The 27540-nt window shown below is 35.4% G+C and overlaps 1 protein-coding gene across 1 annotated transcript; it reads right to left on the bottom strand.

Annotated features, from left to right (window-relative positions):
• Positions 1–509: 509 nt before the first annotated feature.
• LOC128213304 (phospholipase A-2-activating protein-like) lies at positions 510–27498 on the bottom strand. The gene is made up of 12 exons (XM_052918909.1): positions 27323–27498; positions 26031–26224; positions 24032–24133; positions 22436–22555; positions 21531–21834; positions 20813–20964; positions 16968–17128; positions 13771–13993; positions 12325–12546; positions 3210–3317; positions 2757–2903; positions 510–2100 (listed from the first exon to the last, which is right to left on the bottom strand). Exons 1-12 carry the CDS (start codon positions 27460–27462, stop codon positions 1541–1543), a joined length of 2433 nt encoding a protein of 810 aa, XP_052774869.1. The 5' UTR covers positions 27463–27498; the 3' UTR covers positions 510–1540.
• Positions 27499–27540: the final 42 nt, after the last annotated feature.

Here is a 27540-nt window from a genome sequence, read left to right as displayed (position 1 = left end):
AGCAGTCACAGACAGCCATATCCACCCCTGAATTATAAACAGTAGCAACTTAACCTTACGACAAAGGATAACATTAAAAATTAACAAAGGGCAATTACTGAAAAAACTGCACCTGCAGTTATGGTATCTAAGCATTGCACTTCTAAATGAGATACATCTGTATATAAAGTTTGAAGTCAAAACCTCAAAGACTTTTCAAGCTATGCTGCTCTTGACCAGAAATAAGTATGAACATTAACAAAGTGCAATAACTAAAATAGATTTGCAACCAGAGTTATGGTACCTATAGGACCTATTAAAATGGGGATGATTCATGTATATGATAATCACAATAAACTAATTTTTATTTGGTAAAATAAAGACTATGTTGGAAATTTGGCTTACTGAAATAAACTACCTAAGCTCGTTATACTAATGAACTTTTAAGAAATAGAGGCCAATTCATCAAAATACCACAACTAGGCATTTGACAATAAAGGAAAAAGAAGAAACACTTTCTCAGGAAAATAAATAATTTACTGGTTTAATGTTAGTTTCAATTTTATTTCATACAAAACTAAGTTACTACATGCTAAAAAACTTCACAGAACCAAATATCAGCTGTCTGCAAATTTTTCTGTTATTTTTGTCTTTGAGGTAAACTATTTCTGTTCCTTCTATATTGTCTGGAAGCTTGTTGTCTAAAAGCTTTCTCTGTTATTTCCATGTCGTCTGAGAGGTTTTCTGTTATTTCTGATTCATACGAGAGCTTTAAGTAAGTAAGCTTTGTGAACATATAAATAAGTGAAGAACTGGTAAGTAAACTATAAATCTTTTATACATGTAAATTAGAAATTTTTCATGAAGCAGAGCACGACAGATAATACTTAAGGAAATCAAGATATGCATTGCTCGATGCAGACAACTTAGAGAACGCAGATTAGTTTTTTTTATAAGAAATGGTGAACGAGTGTATTCTCAAATGATTCAACTTCAATTTTAAATCACATCAATCACATTTTCTTCCATTTGAATCTGCACTCGCACAGATTGACCAATTAGACAACTTTAGACAACTTTTTTTATTTTTTGGTCTCAGAATCAGCTCAATTTGTCATCAATGCCTTCAATTTGGTCAAATGAGATAGCTCACAATACAACAGATCTCAATTGCTTGGAAAACTGCCCAAAATTCCATTTTTTTTGAAAGCATTTGTTAGTAACGCTTTTAGCCATAAAACACCCATTTTTGAACATAAATATTAAAAACTGCGACCTTTTGACATTTACTTTAAATCACTGGTTTCCAGACATTTACACAAAAGTTTGCTCATTTCAAAACAAAACATAAAAAGGTTGTCTAAACAGTCCATCTGTGAGAGTGTAGCTTTAACACATATTGAACTCAATAACGATGAAAACAAATGCTGAACAAAGAATTCAAATAACGTTAGCTAGATGAAAAGTGAACTTGACATGCCAATATGCATGTACCAATGTCTTAGCAGTTTAATTGCATACATACAATCCACCTTCAAGTCATATTTGATGAGTTTTCAATTCATCGTAAGAGATCCTGCATAAAATTTGCACAAGATGAGATCTTTGCAGGCTCAGATACTCTAAGATAATCTCCGAGCATATTTGCGATTCCGAGGCTTTTAGCCAGCTTTTGTATATTTTCATCCTTATGAATTAGTGTTCCCATGGCGATGAATAATCTAAATGCTGCTTCAGGATCTGGCTTGGATTTCAAACACTCTGATGCTGCTTGTAAAGTCTTCTTTTTTCCTTCCAAATCCAGCGAGCCAAACAAAGCAACAGAGAAATTCAGAATTAATGTCCCAAGGCCGATATGAACATTCTTGTTCTTAGAATCTTTAATAACGATCGCGGAGTTGACTATCTTCTCGCGGTTGTCCATGCACAGTTTAAACCCCTGGGGCTGCGCAAACATGTTACAGACGACCTTGAGACTGAGGACCTGGTTGGGCACGCTGTTTTCGGGTGTCCAGAACTTCATCATGGCAGCGAGAATGTCATCTTTCACGCAAAAGGCCACGTTCACCTCCTGCGTCTTGATGGTGATTCGCAGAACATCCAGGGCCGGAAATACACAGTCTGAAGATATATCAACTCATTTAAATATATGTATTATTTACACATATCTATTACAGGCATGTCAAAATGAACTTGGGCAACACCATTAACATTTTCGTCCTACAGCTTTTGGCCAAGAGAAATGGAAGTGAGCAAGTGAAAAAAAAAAAACGGAGAAGGCAAAGACCAAACAACTTTATCCTTTATAAGTGATTTAAAGTGATAATTCTGAAAAATAATAACAGAATTCACTACTCTATATGTCTAGGTTAAAGAAAATACCCCCTAAAATATTCATTTGATATGTATACCCTTTTAAGTTTTCCAAAGTTGTCACTGACATAACGTTATGTTTTTTTGCATTGCTATATGTAACATTGCTTCAATAGATAGCATTGATAGGCATTTGTTATTTATTTCTTGAGTAAAAATATTAAAGAATATTAAAATATTCCATTTTTTTTTGCATTTTCTGCAAAATAGGCAGAGTAAAACATTTGAATATCTTAAATGGTTAATGAGTAATGCCAAAGTCAAGGTTTTTCAGGTCAGCTGATCCTGCCGTAGTAATGTCAACAAACAACTTTATCACATCATATCATTACGGTGAAGTAATATCAACAAACAACTTTATCACATCGAAAACACCAACATGGGCTTAAAGGGTATAGTCTTACTGTTAGGCCAGAGTAGAAGAGCCCGTAGAGTATTGAGGTTGTCCTCTGAGGGAAGGTCACGGTGAAGCAGCCCCTCAAGACCTTCAATGAGTTTGTCATCTACCTTCAACCCAGCCTCAACTGTCCCGTTGAACTCCCGCAGTTTCCCTGTCATATCAGGGTTGAGATCATATGAGATATGCAAATATATATAGGTAGTATTTGTATTAAGCGCTGATAGGTCAGGTGACAGTGATGCAGACAAGGTGAGATTGGCTATGGTGTCGAGATTTTGTAAATTCTCCTTGCTATTATCAATCAAGTCTTCTCTTTGGGTGGTTTGCCTAAAACCCTCAATTACCTCATAGGAATGACCACAGTGAACAGATTACATTCTGTCTACCCTTAAAAGTTGAAAACTTTACTGGATACATATCAAGAGTGTTTTGGGATAACCATCCCCAGATTTCTCACCCATAATCTGAGCAGGGTTGGCAGCATCAAATGTGAGCGTTGTTTCTTTAGGGAAAAACTCGTTTCTCTTAGACAGGTTGGGGTTGACAGTGCCTGTTGTATAAGCTCCTGAAATATATAATAAGAGATATAACATGTCATTTCAAAGTTTGAATATTTTCATGTATTTTTTTTTTATTTCAATTAAACTTAAAAAAGCAATTCAGATATAGTTGGAAAGAATTATCTTGTACATATCCACTTTTATTTATGTCAATATTTGATTGTTTTGCTTCTTAATACAGAATAGTGATTTTTCCTTTCTTTTCTTAAATGTCTTTTTTTAATCTAGTGTTTAAAAAAAAAAAGTATCGTAAATGCCTCAGAGTCATTGTTGGTGTTTTTGTTGGTGTTTTATAACATATTTCAATAACATTGTACACAAAAAATTCTTGAGCTTAAAGGACATTTTGTCTGATGTCTTATGTGATAAATAACATAGGTACAGATTATGTCATATCAGGCATAAAAAAGTGATAACCATTTATTTATATTTTGTTTCTTTTATAATGTTAAACACGTGTGACGTTGGCTATGGCTGATTAGGAAAGAACAAGGATAAGTGCTTCAAGTATTCAAGCAGTAATTTGTTTTGGAATTATTTTTACTGCCTGTACCTTGCAAATTTGGAAAAATAATCCACTTTGGTAAAAATACAAAATCAGGCCAAAACAGCTTAAACAATGGCAAATATACCAGTACATGTTTTCACTTTTTTATGCATACATTATGTTGTAAAAGAGTAAGTCTTGTCAAGAGTTGGTTTATTTTTCAAGAATTTTTCATTGCTTTCTTATTCCTTCAAGTAATTGGCATTTCACATTTTTATTTGGAAAAAATGGACATTTTTTCACAAGGGGAAACAGCCTTTAGAAGGCAGTAAATTGCACCAAAAAAATCACAGTAACGTCTAGGTAAACATGCTTGTTTGATGAATATGGAGTCATAATTTATTCAATCATAATAAATCAAATTGCTTGTATTCGAAAATAATTTCTATTTTTTTTACATTTTAGGTGTTATTATGATTATAGAAAGAGCAGTGAAAATTGCATGAAAAGGATGTTAAACAAGACACAGTGACTATCCAATTAATTCATTGTTCTGGTGGAAAAATTTGATTATTGATATGCGAGACAATTATGTCTGGCATAAGACAATTATGTTTAGCTTCACACAATTACACTGTATAATCTAGCATATTTTGCATTAAGTCAAGACAAATAAAAAATCGCCACCAATGTCCTGTTGTCCAACATATTCTCATGTGCACTAAAATAATTAAACAGCAGGCCCCAATTTCTCGAAACTTCTTAAGTCCCTTATAAGAGGCTTAAGCTAACCTCACTATTTTTGGTGTTCTATAAAATAAAATGTGTTATCTTTACTTCTTATGGAATTTTTAGAAATGATGTAGGAATAATCTGTATGATTATCAGAATAAACCATTTTTCATTTATCAAAATCCATTTTCAGTATGTATTTTTGCTAACTGAAATAAGCGACTTAAGCTTAAAAAGTTTTGAGAAATTGGGGCCAGTTCATGAGTATTCTTGATTCTTCAATTTCTCTTGGCCACAGATATGATGACAGATCAAAAATCACTATTCTGAGAATCTTCTTAACTTTTAGTGTGAGGGCAAGGTTCATACAATCAGACTGGCAAAAAAATCAAGGAGTTTTCAAAAGATTTCAAGGACCTATAATTGACTTTCAAAGACAATATTATAAAACTATGAGAATAATACATATTTTCAAAGACTGTAATTATTAGCAAACTACCTAAATAATACATATTTGTGACACAGTAACCTGTTATTTAATTGTCCTTTAAAGGGACTATACACCAGATTGGCACCAAAAATAGTTTTTTTCTGTAAAGAATCTCAGAACAATTATTTAATAACAATTTTTACTCTTTGATATCATAATTTTAAAAACAAGAGCCGTCGTAAGACAGCGCGCTCGACTACGCCGCTTTGACTTAGAATACAATAACGATGTAATAATACCAAGTTTGGTCTCTTTATGTCAAACCTAACTAAAATTGTTTGATACATATTAAGGTGACTTTGATGCTGCCCTCCCACCAGCCCGCCCAAACAATGACGCAAGTCACTCAAATAACTTGATTTCCCATTATGAAAATGTGGTTAAGAATATACAAATATGCCTTTCAAAGGGAATTTAAAAAAAAAAAAAAAATCAAGGGCCATAACTTGTATTTAGGCTTAAAACGGAGTTATGTTTCTTATTGTAAGATGGTCGTAAATAATTTTGAATTTTATTAAGTGCATTTAATGAACGGTATAGAAGTTTTTTTTTATTAAAATCCCAACTTGCCCTTAACTTTTACTTGCCTAAAACTTTAACCTAAGTCAATCAGGGGCCATAACTTGTACTAAGGATATGGAGTTATGTAACCTTATTGGGTGATGGTCCTGAACAATTGTGTGAAGTAAATTGAATGAAGGGTATAGAAGTTATTAAACAATATCCCAACCTGCCCTAAAACTTTAACCTAAGTTCCATAGTCAATCAGGGGCCATAATTTGTATAAAAGATAATATGGAGTTATCTAACCTCATTATGTGATGGCCTTGAACAACTGTGTGAAGTATTAAGTGAATTGAATGTAGGGTATTGGACTTATAAGTGATAATCCCAACTTGCCCTAAAACTTTAACCGGACGCCGACACCGGGGCGAGTAGTATAGCCCACCTTTTCTTCGAATAGTCGTGCTAAAAATACCAAAATGCAAAAAAAAAATATAGTCGGAAACCAGGTTTGAACCAGTGTCGCCAAAATTGCAGTCCAGTGTTGTACCCACTGTGCTACGAAGGCTTACGCTAAGTCTTTGAAATATTTAAGCTATATATCTAACTTGGTAATATTACGTGATAACATCGACTAGCGAATCACGCATAAGAATGAATTCTACTAGGTAGACATACAAAGTAATCTTTTTTAATGGAAAAATACGAAGAAAACTGCAAAAAATAAATTTTTCAATGCATTGTACACATACTAAGTTTTTGTCAGTTTTCGACAATTTTCTTTTTTTTTCCGCTATTTCATCATACGGTGTATAGCACCTTTAAGGTTTTCAATTATTTGTCTAATTTTCTGAGAGATTATCTAGCAAAGCTTTTATTCTCTTACGACCTCTTTCTATTTCAGTTTGAATGGAATTGTAAACATATATTGGGTATAACTGGTGCCGTGGTGATACTGGTAGGCAGATTTCTCTTGTGTTTTTCCAACTTTGTGCTTTTGTAAAGATGGTCCTTTATTTCTACAGACACTTCATTTAAGGCAGAACAAGGACATTTAAAGATTGATTTATATAAATACAAGCACTATTCAAGCAGATTTCAAGGCAAAACAAAATTTATTTTAAAGACTTGCTTGCAAATTGAGCCAGGAGCCTAAAATTCAAGTACTTTTCAATCTGTGCAAACCATGGAGAGAATCAAGCCCAAAGCTCGGCCAAGAGGCTAAATCCCTTGTTTAAATGGTTTCCAAAGCCATGTATGTCCATTTCAAGGTACTTCTGACAATTTTTTATGCAAATTTCCCACAAAAAACTTCACAAATGCACAATCGTCTGATTTCAAGAGCTTTCAATCGTGATTTCAAGATAAATCTTGAATTCAAACATCCTCGTTTCCATAATAAAAGCAGTTTAAAAGCAAAACCCTCATGAACCTCGTTTATGATTACTTCCTATTGTCATTTTCCTATCAATTGCTCTTTGACGAGTAAAAGTAAATAACGATGCACAATGCCGAAAAATGTGTTTAATGAAACATTGCCATGGAAACAAGACAAGTCAGTTGTTTGATTTTAACCTCCAGCAATGATTTAGCAGAATCAATGGACAAGTTCAGTTTGATCTGAGACCTCAAAACTTTTCAACTTGAAACAGAACTTGGACAAATTTTGATCAAAGACTTCTGAGTTTTTTTTAAATATTAAACAGCACATGGACACATAAAAATAAGCATTTTATTTTTCTGATTTGTTACTCTTTGATTTATAAAAGCAATAATTTTCCTCGAAAACACTAAAGCTGCACTCTCACAGATTGTCAGTTTGACACTTTTTGAACAAGAGATGTTTGTCAAACATTATGCCCCCCCCTGAGCGCCATGTTGTCAGGATTATATGGACAATTGAATGAAATATGCATGGACCGAAATGACAGCTGATTTGTCGCTAACATTGTATGCCGTTGAGGCAGTTTTAAGATTATGACCATTCAAAGTTTGAGGATAGTGTGTTATGACCATGACCTTTGACTCTATGACCTCAAAATCCATAGTAGTCATCAGCTGGTCACCAAAAAACTAAATGTTAAGTTTGAGGGCCATGGGTGCAGGCATTGACAAGTTATCACACAGACAAGCATTTTTCGTTCAAGGTCACTGTAACCTTGACCTTTGATCCAATGACCCCTTAAATCATAAGGGGTCATCTACAGGTCAGACACAACTCCAAGTCAAGTTTGAGGGCCATGGGTACAGGCATTGTCCAATTATTACTTGAAACATTTTCGCATTCAAGGTCACTGTGAACCTGACCTTTGACCCAATGACTCCTAAAATCAATAAGGGTCATCTCCTGGTCAGGCCCAACTTACATGTCAAGTTTGATGATCATAGATTCAGGCATTGTTGAGATATCACTGGGAGAAGATTTGTTAACTTTTTTGCGTTAAAGGTTACTGTGACCTTGACCTTGGCCTGATGCTTCCCAAAGTCAAGAGGGGTCATCTACTGGTCAGGCCCAACCTTCATGTCAAGTTTGATGACCATAGGTCCAGGAATTGTTGAGTTTGCTTTCAAGGTCACTGTGACCTTGACCTCTGACCCCTTAAATCAATAGGGGTCATCTACTGGTCAGGCCCAACCTCCAAGTCAAGTTTGAGGGCCATGGGCGCAGGCATTGTTGAGTTATCACCCGGGCAACCTTTTATCGTTCAAAGTCACTGTTACCTTGACCTTTGGCCCAATGACCCCTAAAATCAATAGGGGCCATCTACTGGTCAGCCCCAACCTCCAATTCAAGTTTGATGGCCGTGGGTGCAGGCATTGTCGAGTTATCACTCAGACAACCTTTTACCATTCAAGGTCACTGTGACCTTGACCTTTGGCCCGATGACCCCCAAAAACAATAGGGGTCATCTACTGGTCAGGCCCAACCTCCAAGTCAAGTTTGAGGGCCATAGGTGCAGGCATTGTCGAGTAATGACACGGACAACCTTTTACCATTCAAGGTCAATGTGACCTTGACCTTTGGCCTGATGACACCCAAAAACAATAGGGGTCATCTACTGGTCAGGCCCAACCTCCAAGTCAAGTTTGAGGGCCATGGGTGTAGGCATTGTCGAGTTATCACATGGACAACCTTTTACCATTCAAGGTCACTGTGACCTTGACCTTTGGCCTGATGAACCCCAAAAACATTAGGGTTCATCTTCTGGTCAGGCCCAACCTCCAAGTCAATTATGAGGGCCATGGGTGCAGGCATTGTTGAGTTATCACTCGGACAACCTTTTACCATTCAATGTCACTATGACCTTGATCTTTGACCCGATGAGCCCCAAAAACAATAGGGGTCAGCTACTGGTCAGGCCCAACCTCCAAGTCAAGAATGAGGGCCAAGGGTGCAGGCATTGTCGAGCTATCACTCGGACATCCTTTTACCATTCAAGGTCACTGTGACCTTGACCTTTGGCCCGATGACCCCCAAAAACAATAGGGGTCATCTAATGGTCAGGCCCAACTTTCATATCAAGTTTGATGACCATAGGTCTAGGCATTGTTGAGTTATCACTCAGACAAGCTTTAAAATTATTTTACCATTAAAGGTCACTGTGACCTCGACCTTTGACCCGATGAGCCCTAAAATCAATAGGGGTCATCTACTGGTCAGGCCCAACCTTCATGTCAAGTTTGATGACCATACGTCCAGGAATTGTTGAGTTATCACTCGGACAAGCTTTGGTCTACAGACGGACCCACCGACCGACCGACCGACATGCCTGTGCAAAGCAATATACCCCTCTTCTTCGAAGGGGGGCATAATTACTTGTCTCAGAATCGGCTTATTTGGGTATCTGAGTGCCTTCAATTCAGCCATATTAGATAATTCACAAAATATCAGATCTCAATTGTTTGGTAAACTGCTGAAAATTTCACTTTTCTTAAAGTTTAAGTTACGCTTTTAACCATAAAACATTAATTTTTTAATATAAATATAAAGCAGCGATCTGATCTTTTGTCAGCAGTCTTATATCACTGGTTTCTAGGCATTAACACAAATATTGGCTCATTAAAAACAATAAAAAAAAATAATTAGTCAAACCAATCAATTTGTGGGAGTGCAGCTTTTAAAATGTGCACTTTACTGTCTGTTTAATTTCATGTACCAGTTTATTAAGGGGCATAACATTTCGACTATTTTGCCAGACTGATTAGACTCCAGGCCCCGATTTCTTTAAACTTCTTAAGTCCCTTATAACAGGATTAAGCTTAGCTCACTATATTTGGTGTTCAATAAAATGCAAAATATTTAATTCTTTAAGAGCTTTAATACTTTAGATAGGAATTATCATTGTTATTGATGTTATTGAATATATATAATATATTTATTTTTTTTAAATCACTTATTTTCCTTTTAACTTGACTATGAACATTTTAAGATATCGACTTAAGTTAAGAAATAACTAAAGATGTTTTATGAATATTGGTCCAGCTTAACTCCTGCCTCCTGTTACCGGTAACTGTGTACAATCAGGTTTTATGTGAATATCTTCAAGGTTATTTTTGTAGCGAGGTTGTACGATGATGAATACAACAACAACAATGCCATTACAAGACCTCGTGTTTTTTTTTAAAGTTGAAAGAAATATATATGGCAGTGTTGACTGGCTTTTTAATCACTAGAATTTTAGTCATGTGAATTTCAAAGTGACACTCTTATTCAAAATCAATACATACACATGTATAACAAACATAATTTTAAATTGTGTGATTAACCTTTAACTATTCTTATATTGAAACTGTATTTAATAGCTGAATACGCAAAAACATTAAATGATTGGTGAGTGCTAAAAGATTTACTGCGATTCACTTTCGTTTAATAAGGTAGAAATACCCTGTTTTCAGCACCTTTCTTTCAAATTAAACTTTTTTGAGTCCTTCATATAAACCATTGATTAAGACATTTATTCATCCTTTTGGCTATATCAAAACAATTGTATGAATGGTTGTAAATCTTATTCGGGAGTAAGAGTGCATCTTCAATATAGCAAGAAAGGCATCTAACATTTTAGAAGCCAGACATCTCTTTAGCTTCAAGGCTTTCTTCTTAATTTGGTCTCCACTATAGTTATTGCGCAAAATTTACATGTTTTCTTTCAATGCATAACATATTTGGTCTTTGTCAATTTTGATTATGCTCAAAATTTGTCGAACTAAATTAATTGTATATGTTAAAGCTGCACTCTCACAGATTGAACGTTTTGACAACTTTTTTAAAAATGATGTTTTATGCATTTTTCTTAAACAGTTAGTAACGGTTAAAGGCATAAAACATTAATTTCCGATCAGAAATATGAAAATCTGCGATCTGATCTTTTGTCAGCAATCTTATATCAGTGGTTTGCAGATTTTTACGCGAAAATTTGCTCATTCCAAGAGAAAAATTAAAAGTTAACAGTAAATCTGTGAGGGTGCAGCTTTAATTCAAAATAAATGATATTTAACCAAAGGCATTCAACTCTTGAAAGTGAACTAGTAGTAAAATTCATGCAACTCAGCATATCCACAAATAGACAATACCACTGCAACCCTATAGCAACACTTGTCTCTTGATTTTTGTTAAGTAAGCCTAGGGGAATAAAAGAAACAGACATTTTTGCCAGTGTGATTCAATTTACTTAACATTTTAGAACTTTGTTAAAGTTAAGGAAGTTGTTAATTTCATCGTCGTTTAAATATTTATTTGCTCTCAAAGTTTATTGGATACACTTGTGATCTGCAGCATTTCTAACAAGATTATAGACTGTTTAAGTCGTACTTGTTTTATTTAAATATATTAGCACATCGTCAAATAGCTTACAGAGCTAGACACCAGATGGTCCCGAAATCAGCAAATACCGTATTTCCTCAAAACAAGCCAAGAACTTATTATACAAGTGCAAGTTGTATAGTGTCAATCAGGAGGGGTGTAGTTGAAGTTATTGATTTGTACAATGTTGTCAAGGACAATTAATTAAAAAGTTGAAAATTCACTGTTTCTGTTCCTTATTCGAGTTTGAATAAGGAATAGGGAACTAGTTCCTTATTCCTTATTCGACTTAGTGTGCGTTTTAAAGAAATTGAAACTCTCCATCCCTTTAAATATGTAAATGCATTTATTCAAGTTGTTTAAAAAGATTAATTTTTTATATTTCTTCAAAAAATTAGCAAATTAAGCACTTTGAAATTGAGTTTTTTTCGTAAATTCTGTTACTTATTCGGTTTTTGGAACGTTTTTAAAGCACTATGTGTAAAAAAATACCTTAAAGGGACTAGACACCAGATGACCCCAAAATCAGCAAATACCGTATTTCCTCAAAACAAGCCAAGAATTGTCAATACCAGCTAGTATGAGGCCGATAATACACCACTTAACATGATTAAAAGAATGTCACTGTCTCAGCTGAGTTTACCTGCTTAAAATTAGCACTTTATGACTTCTTCGTTTATAGTGTGTATATTTAGCATATGAAAGGCACATAATTTGTAGAGATACAAAACCAAAACTATTTTCTATTTTACTTGTATTTATGTGGTAAACAAACGCAGTTAAATTCAAATTGGAAAAATAAGCAAAAACTGAGAAAGTTTCATGTGTAGTAAGCGATGTGATACACCAGTAAGTAAGATTCAATGTGTTGAACAAAATGATTTCAATTTTATGTTAGTTTTTGACATTTTTTTTTCTTGCAAGTGTATCATCAGGTGTCAAGCCCGTTTAAAAAAACACAACAACCCACATGCTAAAACTCAGAAACCTCATACTAACCAACAAATACATCACCACCTCCTCCACCTCCAGTTCCAGTCTGTTCGCCATTGTAGGATGGAACATATCTCCCCCCGCCTGTGAATGGGTCTGCCCCGCCTCCCCCACCTCCAGCACTTGGGGCAGAACTACCCCCAGGGATATACCTCCCGCCTCCTGTGAATGGATCGGCCCCTTCAGTTGACGTGGAGCTACTGGAGCCAGGAACATATCGGTTCCCACCTAGAAGAAATAGAAAATATTACAGTTAAAATTATTACAGTCATTATAAATGTCATGTTTGGTAGCCCTATATAATGATAAGCACCATTTGAAAGCAGTCTGTGAATAGAGAAAAAAATAGGTTAATGTTAAGACCAAAAGAATTAAATAATAAAAAAATATAATTCTCAATAAAAATCATTACAAATGGAGATTTCAAATGGTGTTTCATTTTAAAAAAGTTTCCTTTTATTTTATTGTCGATAATACATTTACTAACAAATCCCTTTTTTACCAGTTTGATCAAACAGTTACAGAACGGTACCATTTTAACTTCAGTTGCTCCTAAAATGCAGCACTGATCTTATCATTACTAGAAAAACACTCGTCTCCCCCATTGTGTGGTCATAGGTGATAAAAAATCAACAATGGACACTTTTGCACTGGTGACAAACAGACATAGGAGTCATCTACTAGTCATGACCAACCTGTATCATGAGTATTAAGTTCCAGGCCCTAATTTCTCGAAACTTCTTAAGCTTAACAGGTTTAAGAAGCTTATTTCAATTAGCTAAAATACATACTTAAAAGCGATTTTGATCAATGAAAAATTGTTTATTTTGATTATCATAATGATATTTCCTATATTACGTCTAAAAACTCTTAAAGAAATAAATATAATGCACATTATAGATACACAAAAATAGTGAGCTTAGCTTAATCCTGTTATAAGGGACTCTAGAAGTTTCGAGAAAGAGGGGCCTGGGTCTTAGCAAAAACAAGATGTCTCCCCAATTCATTAAAGGGAGACATAATGCATGAAAGCAATATGGTTCTAGGTGAAATCAAATAAAGAAGCACTATAAACCATTCTGGTTTCACTCCCTTAAAACTAAAATAATACTTTTTACTAACAAATACTTCCCTTCTCAAAAAAGTGTATGAAATGCAAATTAAATGCGCATTTAATCTGCATTAAACGCAGCAGTATTGGCACTGTATTTTAAGCATATTTTTTCTTACAGAGTGAATTAAAATCTAGAAAATAGTGCACATTTTGTGGATGAAGCGCATTTACTCTGAACTAAAAGCGCATTAATGCACTTAAGCGCATTTTTTCTGTGTTAAAAGTGTATTTTTTTCTGCATTTAAAGTGCTTTTTTCTTTGTTAAAAGCATTATTTTTTCTTCATTTCAAGCGCATTTAAAAAAAAAAAAACGTTTTGAAAAAGGGTTGGGTACCAACCAGTGAAAGGATCTGCGTAACTAGCTCCAGAGCCCTGGGTCAAAGTAGCCCCTTTAGTGTTTTCAGTGATGAAGTTTGCCACTTGGTCAAGGAAGGCCTGGCTGAGGTTGTTTTTCTCTATGAACATCTGGGCCGCGAACCATGGATCCTCAGTTAGGTTGTATGGCAGCTTTAGCGGTGGTTTCCCCTCCTCAATATCCACGCTGAACACATAGTCATACTCCTGTAGATAGACAAATAGTTCCAAGCGTTACAAACAACTTTTACGGCAGTAAAAGCACCCATTTCCCCATCCTCAATATCCACACTAAACACAGAGTCATACTCCTGTAGATAGACAAATAGTTCCAAGCGTTACAAACAACTTTTACTGCAGTTAAAGCTGTACTCTCACAGATTAATCGTTTTGACAATTTTTTGTATTTTTGTGTTTTAATGAGCCAATTTTGCTTAAATGTCTGGTAACCAGCGATATGAAATTGCTGACAAAAAAGCAGATTGCAGTGTTCATATTCATGTTTAAAAATTGATGTTTTATGGCTAAAACAGTTGTTGTTTTTTAAATTATCGACAGTTTACGGAATTATAATCTGTTTCATTGTGAGTAATCGAATATTACTGATTTGATGTATTGATGCCAAAATCAGCCAATTCTGAGACAAATAATCTAAAAAGTGTCAAAAACTGACATTCTGTGAAAGCGCACTGCTTTAAAGCAGCAATTTCCCTATCCTCAATATCCACACTAAACACATACTCCTGTGAACAAATACATATACAAGAGCAACACAAGCGATGCAACTGTTTGTCTTTTGTTTTCCCAGACTATAAAGGGGCATAACTTGGCTACCTGATAACAGTGGGGGATCCGTGGACTAGTGGCAAACCACTTGACTGTCAACCCAGGGGTCACAGGTTCGATTCCAAACAGCAACACTACAAACATACAAATTGTCTTCCAGAAGAGACATTAAATGGGGGTCCTGTGTGACAGTGAAAAACACTGCTGCATGTTAAAAGGGGGGGGGGGGGGGGGGGGGGCCTGTGAGGCAGTGCGATACACTGGTGCATGTTAAAGAACTAGGGTAGCTCTAACAAGGGTTAAATTCTGTCTGTGCAAACTATGCTCCAAATACCTAAAATGACTAACAATCATATTGGAGCACTCGCCAAATAGGTTTTGCCCGAGTGCGATTATAATAAGCTTACAAACAACAGGTAACATAAAAGTCGGAGTTATGAGTTTATGAAACAGGTTTGTGCAATGTCATTGGCCTAAAAAAAATATCTGTGTTAAGGGGAATGGTCTGAGACTAGACACCATATTCTCCCACCTCAGATAAGTAGATCCAATAATTTAACCGTGCTAGAAATTCTTATCTTGCCCACGGGCGAAGATAAAATGCCCGTATGGAACTCCTTTTTTATGGTCATCACATTGTAATTACCTCCCTTGTTAAAGACTGTCGTCTGTAGCATCATGGAAACCTTGTCTTGTGGCAATATTTAGAACGCTAAATAATTATTAAATGTCACCATAAAACAATTTTCACGCACCTTTCAAGAAATAATGCTTCACTCTCCTTAGAACTATTTGAATACCGGTTCGACCATTCACATAATCAAAATCACTGCGCGCATATCCATGACAACCACGAATTATCGCATATCCATACGCAATTATTTTCACTAAGCACAATAGTTTCAGCAAAAAAACATTTTTACTTAGTTTTGTTTAACTTAGGTGGGAGAAAGAGCATCTACCATAGCCGCTCGTGTAAGATAGGTTCATCCCAACCCTCACGCAGGATGATGTGCGGAAACTCGGTAAACCTCGTTTCCGCAAAACACCTTATGCTCGGGTCGGAATGAACCTATCTTACACTCTCGGCCATTGAAGATACTTATATGATTCATTTGCAAGAAAAAAAGAAAATTTAAAAAACTTGCATAAAATTGACATCGTTGTGTACAACGCATTGAATCTTTCTGATGTATCATAAAGGTTATGCAACATGGTTCTTTTGCAGTTTTCTTGCATTTTTCCAATTTGAGATTTACAGGGGTTGTCTATCACGTAAATCCCAGTAAATTTAAAAATAGCGTCGGTATATTTATATGTACTCATAAACAGATATGATTTAAACCATGAAATCATTATGCGCTATTTATAAAGGAAACACAGATGAAACAGCAACATGATTGTTGCATTTATTATTTTATTATTACCAATGCGGTCTCGATCAAATCGAGATTGCTATTTTCATGCTCTCGATGTATTTTGTACTTCTGAAGAATCTCTTTAATGAAATACACAAATCATTAAAAGTTCATGGTTTTTTTAGATATTGATAAAAATTTAATTTAACATTTCCAGTGGCTAGGAAATTAAACTATATCGAATATCAGACTAAATATTGCCTGAAATATCAGGTTTATAAGGAATGATACAGGCATTTTCTAGGCATTTAATTGGTCAGATATATTGAGTCATTTCAAATGGCAAAAGTCCTTAAATCATTCAGCATTCCAAATTTTGACATGTACTCATTGGGATTGACATTCCCTATACAAATATTTCAGCAATAATTTAAGGTTTAAAAACTTGCAAGTTGCAAAGAAAGAGGTCTGCAGATGATTATTATAGTGACATGTACTTTTTGAGAGGTAAAAGCTAAAACATTCTATTAAAAGTGGCATAATATAAAGAACCAGATAAAACTGTTTCACTTTCAACCATCGACTTAAACCATGTTTTGTTTGTTTATTTGAGTTTATCAAGGTCAGCCCGCATCCATTGGCTGCATAATGGCTTGACCACAAGTGACATGAGATAAAAGTGACAGCAATTCGCAGTCAAATCCAGACATTGGAAGACTTGAAGAAACAGAGTAAGATACAAGAGATCCGGGTGCTATACCCTAGCTCTTTGCGAAGAGACATCTTGGTTCTGTAACATGCTCGGTGTAAAGCACCGATACACAGGATACTACTTTCCTGGGTTGAACCAGTACTGAGTACACCACTTTTCCTAGCCCTACCCTTTAAATGCCGAGCACCATGCAAGGGAGCTACTTGTTCCAACTTTTAAATTCTTTCAGTATGACGCGGCCTGGGATGGAACCCACAACTGCTCTGTAGGCGGACGCCTTAACCACTAGGCCACGGAGATGGTCTGATTTAAACCATTCCCTCACCTTTCCCTCATAAAGCGTCTTGCCGGACGAAGCCGTAGTTCCACCAGATGATCCCACAACATCTCCGACCTTCTTCCACTGCTGGATTCCACTCTCCCATCCATAAAGCTCGACCTTACCCTCCGCATTGCGAACCATCTTAGTCTGACCTTCCTTTGCACCTGCGAAACACAGAGATGCAAAATTAACACTTTTTAACAAACATGCCCAATTTCTTATAATAATATGTTTACTTGTTTAACAATTTGCAACATGTAGAATTCAGATTTTGAACAAGCCCCCGCAAACATTTTACAAGTTTACAGCTTAAGGGCATGTGCTTATTTCGACCACTGGAATATCATATTAAAAAACCCCTTCAGTGGCTTATAAAATTAACCAGCTTTCATTGGTTTCCTTGTTTTCATTCATTAAAAACCAATCAATTGATGAATCTATTTTTATATGACCCTTATTAACAGGGCTTCTAAAAATTTGGAACCTCAATCGGTCCGGACCTGGCGGCAATCGGTCTGGACCCGGCAACCGAAAAAAAAAGACCTGTTCAAAAGTCCGATTACGTAGAAATGTCACACATTTTCGCGATGTCTTTTCTGTCAATATTTTTTCACGATGTCACAATTCCTAAGAGGGTTCTAGAGCCGCATAACGGATTCAAATAGTCAATGATACAAGCTTAATTCAAATGAGATTCCCATCGAGTTCTGCGGCGTTTTTAATAAGAACGACTGCGATCGTATCAATAACTATGGCTGTCGGGAAGCGGTCAGACGACAAAAAGTGAAACAGTATTATGATTTATTTGCTTATTGCATCTACAGTGGGTCATCATTCAACTGATACTCTTGGATAATAATAATAATGTATATCTAGATTTATAATCGGGGCTTCAAGCTATACGTGTGATATCGACAATGATTTTTTCATTACTGCGAATTAAAATGACGTAAGCTTTCAGACTATGTTGTTAATCAAGCGTGTCGCTGTTTATATCCTATATATGACTAGGTTCGGATTAACAATGACATATGCAATTTAAAAGAACAATTTAGATTTAACAGTTTGGTAATCAACAAACGGATATATCACGTAATGATCGACGACGACATAGCATATTCATATTAATTGTCATGTGAAAATATGGACCGATTTTAACACTTAATCAGGATAGCTGCAAGCACACAATTAACACATAGTTTAATTGTGTCTTCTGCGACCTACCAATACATGTGATTGGACCAATTGCAAGCGCCTGCTAATTAACAGACTATAGAGTGATCAGTGTAGCGGAAAAAGCAGCTGGTCGCATTAGTCACATGGTAACTAAGACACTTTTATGACCTATTGGGGGTAGTTTTTAATGTGTGAATGACCCATGAATATTTGTGTACTACAATTTCTGCAACTTTTACTAGCCCAGTCGTTTTGGAACGAAATTATAAAAAAAAATGAGAAAATTTCGGACCGATTTTTTTAAAACTTTTTGAAACTGAAATCGGTCTGGCTTGGTCAAAATCGGTCCAGACCGGCAAATTGCCGGTTTTTAGAAGCCCTGCTTATTAATATCTAGAATACCTCCATTTTCAGCCGATGATATTGCAGATAGGCACTCATTAATTACTAGGCTTAATCATTAAGATTTTCAACTTCAGGGAGTGTTTAAAGGTCTGCCCACTGCCAATACACAGCCAATGAGATAACTTTTCTATGACAGTAAAGACGACCTGAAGTAATATTTTAATGATATAGAAGGGCTCTTTTGCTATACTCAATCTAATCATTGAAATTTGACTTCATGCATCTATTAAGCAAAATATTACTTGTCTATCAAAGTCATTTGCTCATTGAGAAGAATGAGAAGAAAAAAATGTCCAGATTTTCTTTTTTAATTTCTACTTTTTTTAATTTCTACTTTTTTTTTTTAAATTAAGTCCACAAGTCAGTAAAATTCCAGTCAGTGGTGTTGGTCTACAGATTTTTGAAGGACCATCTTTGAGTGACTTGGTTGTGTGGAAAATATTTAAGATGATTATAAAAGCTTTCCAAGAATCTGTTTTCATTTCTTTGGTCAATGTTTACCAGAGTCATTCAGCCATCATTGATTTGCTTTTCTTTTTCTTTTATTTACTGCTAGCTTTAAACAAGCTTTCATGAAAGCTTCTACCCATTTCTCTCATAATTAATCTGCGGAAAAACAGACCAGCTCAATTTCAAAATTCATTAAATTCATAACATGTCGATGTATCTACTATAGTCTGCAAAAACAGGAATATTTGGTATGCTTGATAATAGCCAGGGAGACCAATCATAACTCAGCAGTTTGTTTGTGATGTTGTCATCTGTTGATTCCCCTATTTTCTTTCTTCAGACTAACCTGATTAATGTTTGTAAATACAGGGCTCTCAATAAGAGCCGGGGGCCGGGGATATCCCCCGGCAATTATGACTGTATGACCAGGCTATTCTCAGGTTAACAGCTGCCTTCTTAATTAGTAATATGTCATGATTGTATTGTAGTGCGAGTGCACTCTTTGACCTGTTGACACAGGAAGTGCTGACGTCACTGGTCTGTGAGCACATCTCGGGGAGTTCGAGATCAGCTGTAGAAGAAGCAAGACATACTTTGATATACTGCTTAATAAAGACCTCACGTGTTCTTTCCCTAAAGTTAATGGTAAGCTAGGTTTGGTCTAAGTAATAATAGGGAATACTTTAGTAGTAGTCTTAAAATGTCCTTTATCTTAAATAAAAATAATACTTTGTCTAATCATAAAAAAAATGAATTGAAACAATGTATTACGATCAATTTTATTGTTAAATGCGCCTGATTGCCGATTTGCATTGTGGTATTCAAAGCGCTTGTATTTGAACTAATATGCATCTACAAGACCTGGAGTGTTTTGAATCCGACAGACGCTTATTTAAAATAACATGAGATGATATCGGCGTAATAATTCATTAAAGTACAACCGAGAACATTGGCGATAACAAGCTAAATATTCGATAAAACAACAACAACATTAAAATGCGAAAATGTCAAACAGTAAAAAAAGACGGGAAGGACGATGTTAAACAAAGAAAATAGAATCGTTCTTTGTTTCTAGGTAGGTATATGAATGATATTCCAGTTATATTTATGGCGACTCAATGACAGCCCAATTGTGGCTCTGAAATGTCATTGCAAGAACTGCACATATTTCGGATACGATTATTTTCGACTGTGTTGATTTTCTTAGAGACCCAATTTTCTGTTACAATGAGTGCTGGAGGATGACTATTTTGATTAAAAGATGACTATTTTAGATTACTATTTTGATTCAATTTTCCTTTTTTGAATAAAAATATGTACGTTTTTGAACCAAGGATTATTTTTGTTTACTTGTATCAATAGTATTTACATATGTAAAATGATGTTCAAAACAGGAATTTTGCTCTAATGAGAGCAAATCTTAACTGAATTCAAAATGCTTAAAATCGTTTTCGGCCAAGGGCCTGCGGCCCCCTGCACCCCCGCCTGATACCCCGATGGGGGAGATCCCCCAAACCCCCCTTCTACTTTCCTAGAACACCCTCCTACTTCAAAACTTATTGAGAGCCCTGTAAATACCAAACTATCTTAGGGGATTTTGAATAACAGCTTTTCCAAAAACAACTAAAAAACTTGCTCTTCTCATTAGCTACGAGCCAAGTTTCATCACTATCCATTAATGCTAATTTAAGTTATTGGACAGAAACCAATGTTTGAGCCCGACCATCCGTTCACAACATCCTCAGTCTATTAACTGTTATCAATGAAAACCTGATTAACAAAAGCCTGAGTCAAAAATTGTTCCCTGTGTTTCTCACCAGGCTTGGTGAGAGCCTCTAGTCCTGGTAGCTCCTCGGGTCGTATATCCTGGGGGACCTGAGACTGGGCTATCTGCTCATCGTACGTCTTAAGCTCCTCTGTTGAGGCAAACCTGGCGGGATCGCAGGTGAACACTCGCAGGATTCCATCACTGTGCATGTATTAAAGATTTGCTACATGTCTTTTTCAACTAATTGCAAGCCTTCCCCCCGTGGTTTACATGTTTTACTGGAATAGCTTTTGATTTCCTTTTAAATAAAGGAAATATCTTGGAATTTAGTGCAACTATTTTGTCAGATTAAACAAAGCTCAGTTACATGTATAGAGTGTTGTCAATATACTTATACATGCTATATAAATACAGTGTGAATTTTTTTTAAAGCTAAATTTAATAAAAAAAAATGCACAAAATCTTCAACTTTGATATGAATTTCATTTTGTGAAGACTTATTCATTTAAAGTAATTGAAAGCATTGTTACGAAGTCAATTAATGTCACACTTTAATAAGTGGCTCTCTATAAGTACTCGATAAGTACCTTCTTTAGTTAACAAAAGAATAAGTCTTCAATCTAAGACCACTTGTCCAGGGTTATCATGTGACTAGTAAATCTCTCAAAAGGTTAAACAGTTATGAATGTTTATATGAAGGATGAATTGGTGTCATGTCAGCTACTTTTAACAACAACCTCATCTTAATGGTCAGATTTACAACTTACCTAGCACCAGACACAATATCTCCGTTAGCCATTACACAGAGGCTCCATATGGACAGGCAAGGATGGTTAATGGTCTGTCGGCATTCCCCGTCCTTCCACACACGCACCGTTCTGTCCTCCCCACTGCTTACAAAATCCTGCCCATTCTGCAACACTGCTAGGCTGTACACGAAGTTCTCATGCCCGTAATACACAGCGATGCACTCTCCCGTTACAAGCCATCGTCGGACAGTGGCATCGTTGGAACAAGACAGGAACTCGCAGCCCTGTGTAACCGCCAAACCTCGAACACAATCATCATGACCTGGATGGATATGCAAATTTGCTGATTAAATGTAAATTTAGCATCAATCCTTAAGTTTTTTGAAGGACACATGTATATCTTTTATACCATTGTTTCATTTTTTCGGAAAAAGAAACCTCCAAAGAAAGCTTTCTTTCTACTTTTCACACACTATTTTACGACAACAGTGATCTAAAATTATTACACATCATGACATCAGTAAACACTTCATCGCAAGTGCATTTTGGTGAATAGTACAAAAATGTGTTCTATATATAAATTTTTCCATGAATTGATAATTTAAGATATGCACGAAAAAATATTATAACTCGAAAATCCTTGTTACTGGATTACACACATACTCTCTGGTCCAGACCGGAAACACATGATAGATATAATTAATCAAACATATAACAGCATCCGTCTGATCAAAGCTGAGGTGCAAACGGGATCCATAACTGGCTATGCAGTGATATGATCTGACAGGCAGAGGCCAATTCAATCCCTGGGAACTGTGCCTTCTATGTAACACAATGAGTGTTAGCAATACACTCTGTAACCCTCTGTGAAAAATAAAGACCTTTAACATTATGATGATATCAGACATATAATCACGATTTACCTGTAATGGTATTCTCACACTTGCCGGCCTTCCACACTTTGATGGTTTTGTCCGCAGATCCCGTCAACATCACGCCTTGCTCAGGCATTATAGCCACCGCCCACACAGCAGACTGGTGGCCTGTAACATAAAGGTTATCTCCATTGTTTCGTAATTAAATCAATGCAAAATATGAGAATAAAAGAAATGAAATAAAGTCCTTGATGAAATAAATCATTCTTATCAAGTTTTTATCTTTAATTACACAAATTATTGTTGAAGACTCGATTACACATAAGAGAACAATTTCCTCGTAGTATCTGTGTGCATTAATTTGATACAATACATTGTTTTCTGAAACCATTAAATGTTTGATGTTTGAATCATATATACTTGACATTTACATAAATGTATTAAAGATATTTTTATGTAATTATGTCATATGACCATAGTGTGATACTTAACATACAATAATGATGATGTTTTATGGATCCTGGCCCTGAAATATATCTAAAAACAAGAGGCCCAAAAGGGCCTATGCTCTACTGGCATGGCTTTTGTGGTCATATCAATCCAGAGCATGTATGTATGGGTAAAAGGCAACAGACATATAGTTTATGTTTTGTGTTTGGGTTACCTGAAAACGTAGCACGTTCAACATCTGAGCCCAGAAAGTATTGTAAGTAGATTAGTTGCATGAACTATTTTAATATGTGCCAAGTAAAAGTCATCTGACAAAAAAAAAATGCTTTCAAAACTGTACTCGTAGTAAAATTTTCTGTAGTTTTAAAAGTTTAAAAAAGTTGGTCAAAAGGTCAAAATCAAGGGCATCCTAGGACAACATTGATCAATTTGACCAAACATTCACAATCAGTTGTGCTGAGATGGATGCACAAACACACAAAAAGATTTTCAAACCTTTCTAGATTTATGTTTACCAAACATGTGAACCCAGGGTGTGGCCAGTAATGACACCAGGTGCATAACTTAAACATTCACAACCAATTTTGTTAAGATGAATGCGCAAACTACAGAACTTAAAGCTAAAATATGGCCTTTGGGCTTTCTACAAGAACAAGGCAGAGTAATTCACAAAATCAAATGCAGAAGCAAAAAGCAAATTGTCTCTCAAAATCCTAGACTTGCAAATTGTCTCCCTTAACTCTAGACTTGAATTTACATGTACATGTAAACTTGGCTAAAAATAGAATTTGCTCATGCAGACCTGGCTAAAAATAGAAAGCATTTCTTTAAAACTTTCATGGCCCATAATCTAGGCATTCATGGGCGGATCTTGCTGGTTTTCGAAAGAAACCGAGCTGTAATGGATATCTAGATACTGTACAAGTTTCATCAAGATACAATCAAAACTGAAGACTGTATCGTGTTCACAAGCAATTGTTTACACACGCACGAACGCACGACCGCACGGATGCACATACTACGTACACATTACCATCGCATAAGCTCTTCTGGCCTTTGGCCAGTAGAGCTAAAAATTGGTAAAAAGTTAACATTTGGAAATATACTTATTGGCACTGGGGAGTTACCCAAATAACAGCTATAAAAACAGGAAAAAACTGCTGCAAAAATATTGCAACTCTAACAAGACAGTACCTTCCAGTGTCATGACGCATTTTTGGTGGAGCCAGACCTTAGCGGTTTTATCCCAGGAGCCACTTAGTAGGGTACCAAACTTGCCAGCCGCCATGGAACACACTGAAAACAACACATGAGTGGAAAAAGTCAGCTGATGTTTCTTTTTCTGTATTTTATGACAACCATCATAATTATGATTGATGCTTGCTATCTAAAATACAACGTCTGAATTCATGAACATCTCTTGTGGCGTTCCTAAAGGAAGCATACTTGGACCGTTGCTGTTTTTATGCTATGTCAATGATATGAGTATAAGAATAAGTGAAAAATGTAAATTAATATTATATGCAGATGATAGTGCTATCCTTTTCTCACACAAAGAACCGGCTGTTATTAGTAATGTACTCGGCAAGGAACTTGAAAACTGTGGTAAGTGGTTAGTTGACAACAAACTGTCTTTGCATCTTGGAAAAACAGAATGTATCTTATTTGGGTCTAAAAGAAAACTAACAAAAGTTGATAGCTTTAATGTAAACTGCAATGGCCATATCATAAAACCTAAACAATCTGTTAAATATCTTGGAAATATACTGGACAATGATCTCAGTGCTGCATCTATTGTTAACAATATTGTCAGTAAAGTTAATTCTAGGCTAAAAATTTTATATAGACAAAATCATTTTTTAGATATGAATCTAAAAAGATTGTTATGTAACTCCTTAATATAATGTCATTTTGACTATGCATCGACATCTTGGTACAGTGGTATATCTAAACAATTCAAGAACAGATTACAGGTCACTCAGAACAAAGTTGTCAGATTATTTATGGCTATGATTGTAGAACTTCCCTGAAAGTCTCGGCTTTCAGTGATATTGGATGGCTTAATATAGAAAATAGGATAAAGCAACTACGACTAAACCATGTACATAAAATCTTTAATAGCAAATGCCCACCATACTTACATGAACATTTTACTTTAGTCTCATCCACACATTCTTACAACAGTAGACATAGTGCTGGAAATTTTAAAGTGCCACAGGCTGACAGTTTTATATTAAATACTTTCTTTTATCAAGCAATCCAGGACTGGAACACTGTCTTCCAATAAAGTTAAAAGAATTGAAAAATAAGAATACTTTTAAAAAAGAAGTGAAATCACATCTCATTGTTGGTATGAAATGTGCAGAAATGAAAGATTTCCTTTTTTATTAATTGTTATTCATTTAATCTTGCATATCAGTTCAAAGATTTTTGTCATATTATGCTAAAGTGTCATATGGTTTTAACAGTCGGTTGCAATTATAACTGTAAAAGTTTGATCTCAAACATTTAATCATTCTTTAACTGGTCAAGAGTACATGCATGTTATTTTTGTATAAGAAAACCTAATTTAAACAGCTTACAACTGAGATCTTGGCAAATAATTATATTTGTCATAAGGACCCCATTGGAAATAAGTTGAATAACTTTAATATCCTGTGTTATATATTTGTCACATTGAATTAAATCTTTATTAACGCACGTATGTATCCAAAGCATTCTAATGATGTTGTGCTTTAGTACAGATATCATCACTAATACTTTGTTAATCAGTCTGTGTTATAACTTTATGAGATATTTGGTTTGTTACTATGACATATATATATGCACGAATAAATCTATCTATCTATAAAACTAAATCACAATGCAGTTTTTATTATTTTATATGTATGGTTTATCATGCATAATCGAGGGGAGAATTAAAACTGAGTAACATTAATCACACCTCATTCTAATTTTAAAGAATAAGATATCCGCTTTGGTATGCTAACTACCAGTACATGTATGCACTATCAAGCCAGCAACAAAAATAAATGAGAAGTCTTCACTTACAATGCAAGTGTGGCCAGACATTGGAGTTTTAACATTTCCACCTATTCAATGTTTTGACTAGGTGACCATTTTCAAAATGGCAATAAAATGTACTTTTCAAACAAAACAACTGTTAAACAACTGCAAGGTACAGTTGACTCACCAGTGCCAGAATGTCCTGCCAACTGGAAGATATGTTGTGGCGAGTCCAGTGTAAAGGCCAGGATGGTGTTATCATTGCTGCCCGTAAAGATGAGGCCATGGGGATATTTATCATCAGGAGGCATACAACAGACACTGCTTACGAAGTTCTTGTGTCCACTCATAAAGTGACCCTCACGATAGCCTTTACCATCCCTATAAAAACATAAAAATTAGGATTTTTTTTATTTTTCGCAACTTAAACATGTATTGTGAATCCATTTTTTTAAATAAGGAAATTCCACAAAAATGTCATCCCTTGGTGCTTGGCAACATTTAAAATTTACTTCCATTCTCGATTTTCTCAAGATAAATATTCGAGTAAATAAATTAACAGTAACCCCAGCATGCTTATTGAACTTTGACCAGTCATTCTGAGCAGAAGTAACTAAAGTGCAAAAGCATGCTGTTGTTGATTCGCTTATTTACTGAACAGTGCACAAGGCTGTTATGATAAGTTTTCATCACTGATTTACATAATCTTTTTCTATTAAATAAAATTCATTTGATTGTAAAACAACTTATTTAACAAAGTAATACCTAAAGGTTTATTTCAGTAATATACTGCACATGCTGTCGGTAAGTCAATTCCATGCTAGATTTTAGTCACCTATTGTGCAAATGCTGATATTGAGGAGTAGACATTGAGTATTTTTGGATGTTCTGGACCTAAACAACGCCCTCAATACTTTCTAAAATTTACAGAGGACCATGTTTAAATCAACCTGCAATGTCTGACTTGTTTTTGCATACACTGTTATAAATGTATTGCGATGAAAAACTCACAATTTTAGGCAAGACTTCAATAACATGTGTTTTTGTTAACATGGCTTGACACTATTGAATGTAATTTCTTTTGTTTGAAATAGGGCAATTAGCAATTATGCATGATTGGGCTATTTCTCCAGCTTGTCTAAGGGCTTCGAACCTCTCCCCTTCAGGGTGCTGTGCAAACACAGCACCCTGGTGTACTGTGGGCACATGTTCATATTTAAGCATTATTACAAAACAAGTGATGCAAATGAATAAAAATTAATGAATCATTGTACATATTAATGAGTCATTTCGAAAAAAGAAATAAAAATCTTGGCTGCCACTTAATAAGTAAGTATGTGGAATTGTCAAAACTCGACTGTATATCAAAAATTGACCGTCCCTCTTTAATGGAATATGAAAACCAGTGTAGGGTGGGGAACTTTTTGTAAGCGTCATTGCTTACAGGAAGTGAAACAGGAAAACACAAGAAAGACATACTCCTCTTCAACCCAAACTCGAGCAGTGGCATCTCTTGACCCAGAAACAACAGCATTTTCAGGAATAATAGCCGGAGTCACTGCTCTGACATCTTTAGAATGACCAAATATTTGACAGCGAAGTTGATATGGTGCGGCCATTTTTCTGGAATGCAGTAAATGCCGGTCGCGAATACGATTGAATAAAAATATTTATATGGTAGTTTGTTTTTCTAATAT

Source organism: Mya arenaria, chromosome 13, assembly GCF_026914265.1.
Source record: "Mya arenaria isolate MELC-2E11 chromosome 13, ASM2691426v1".
Classification (NCBI taxonomy): domain Eukaryota; kingdom Metazoa; phylum Mollusca; class Bivalvia; order Myida; family Myidae; genus Mya; species Mya arenaria.
The sequence above is the reverse complement of the archived record's forward strand: the minus strand, read 5'-3'. Positions and strand labels throughout refer to the sequence as shown.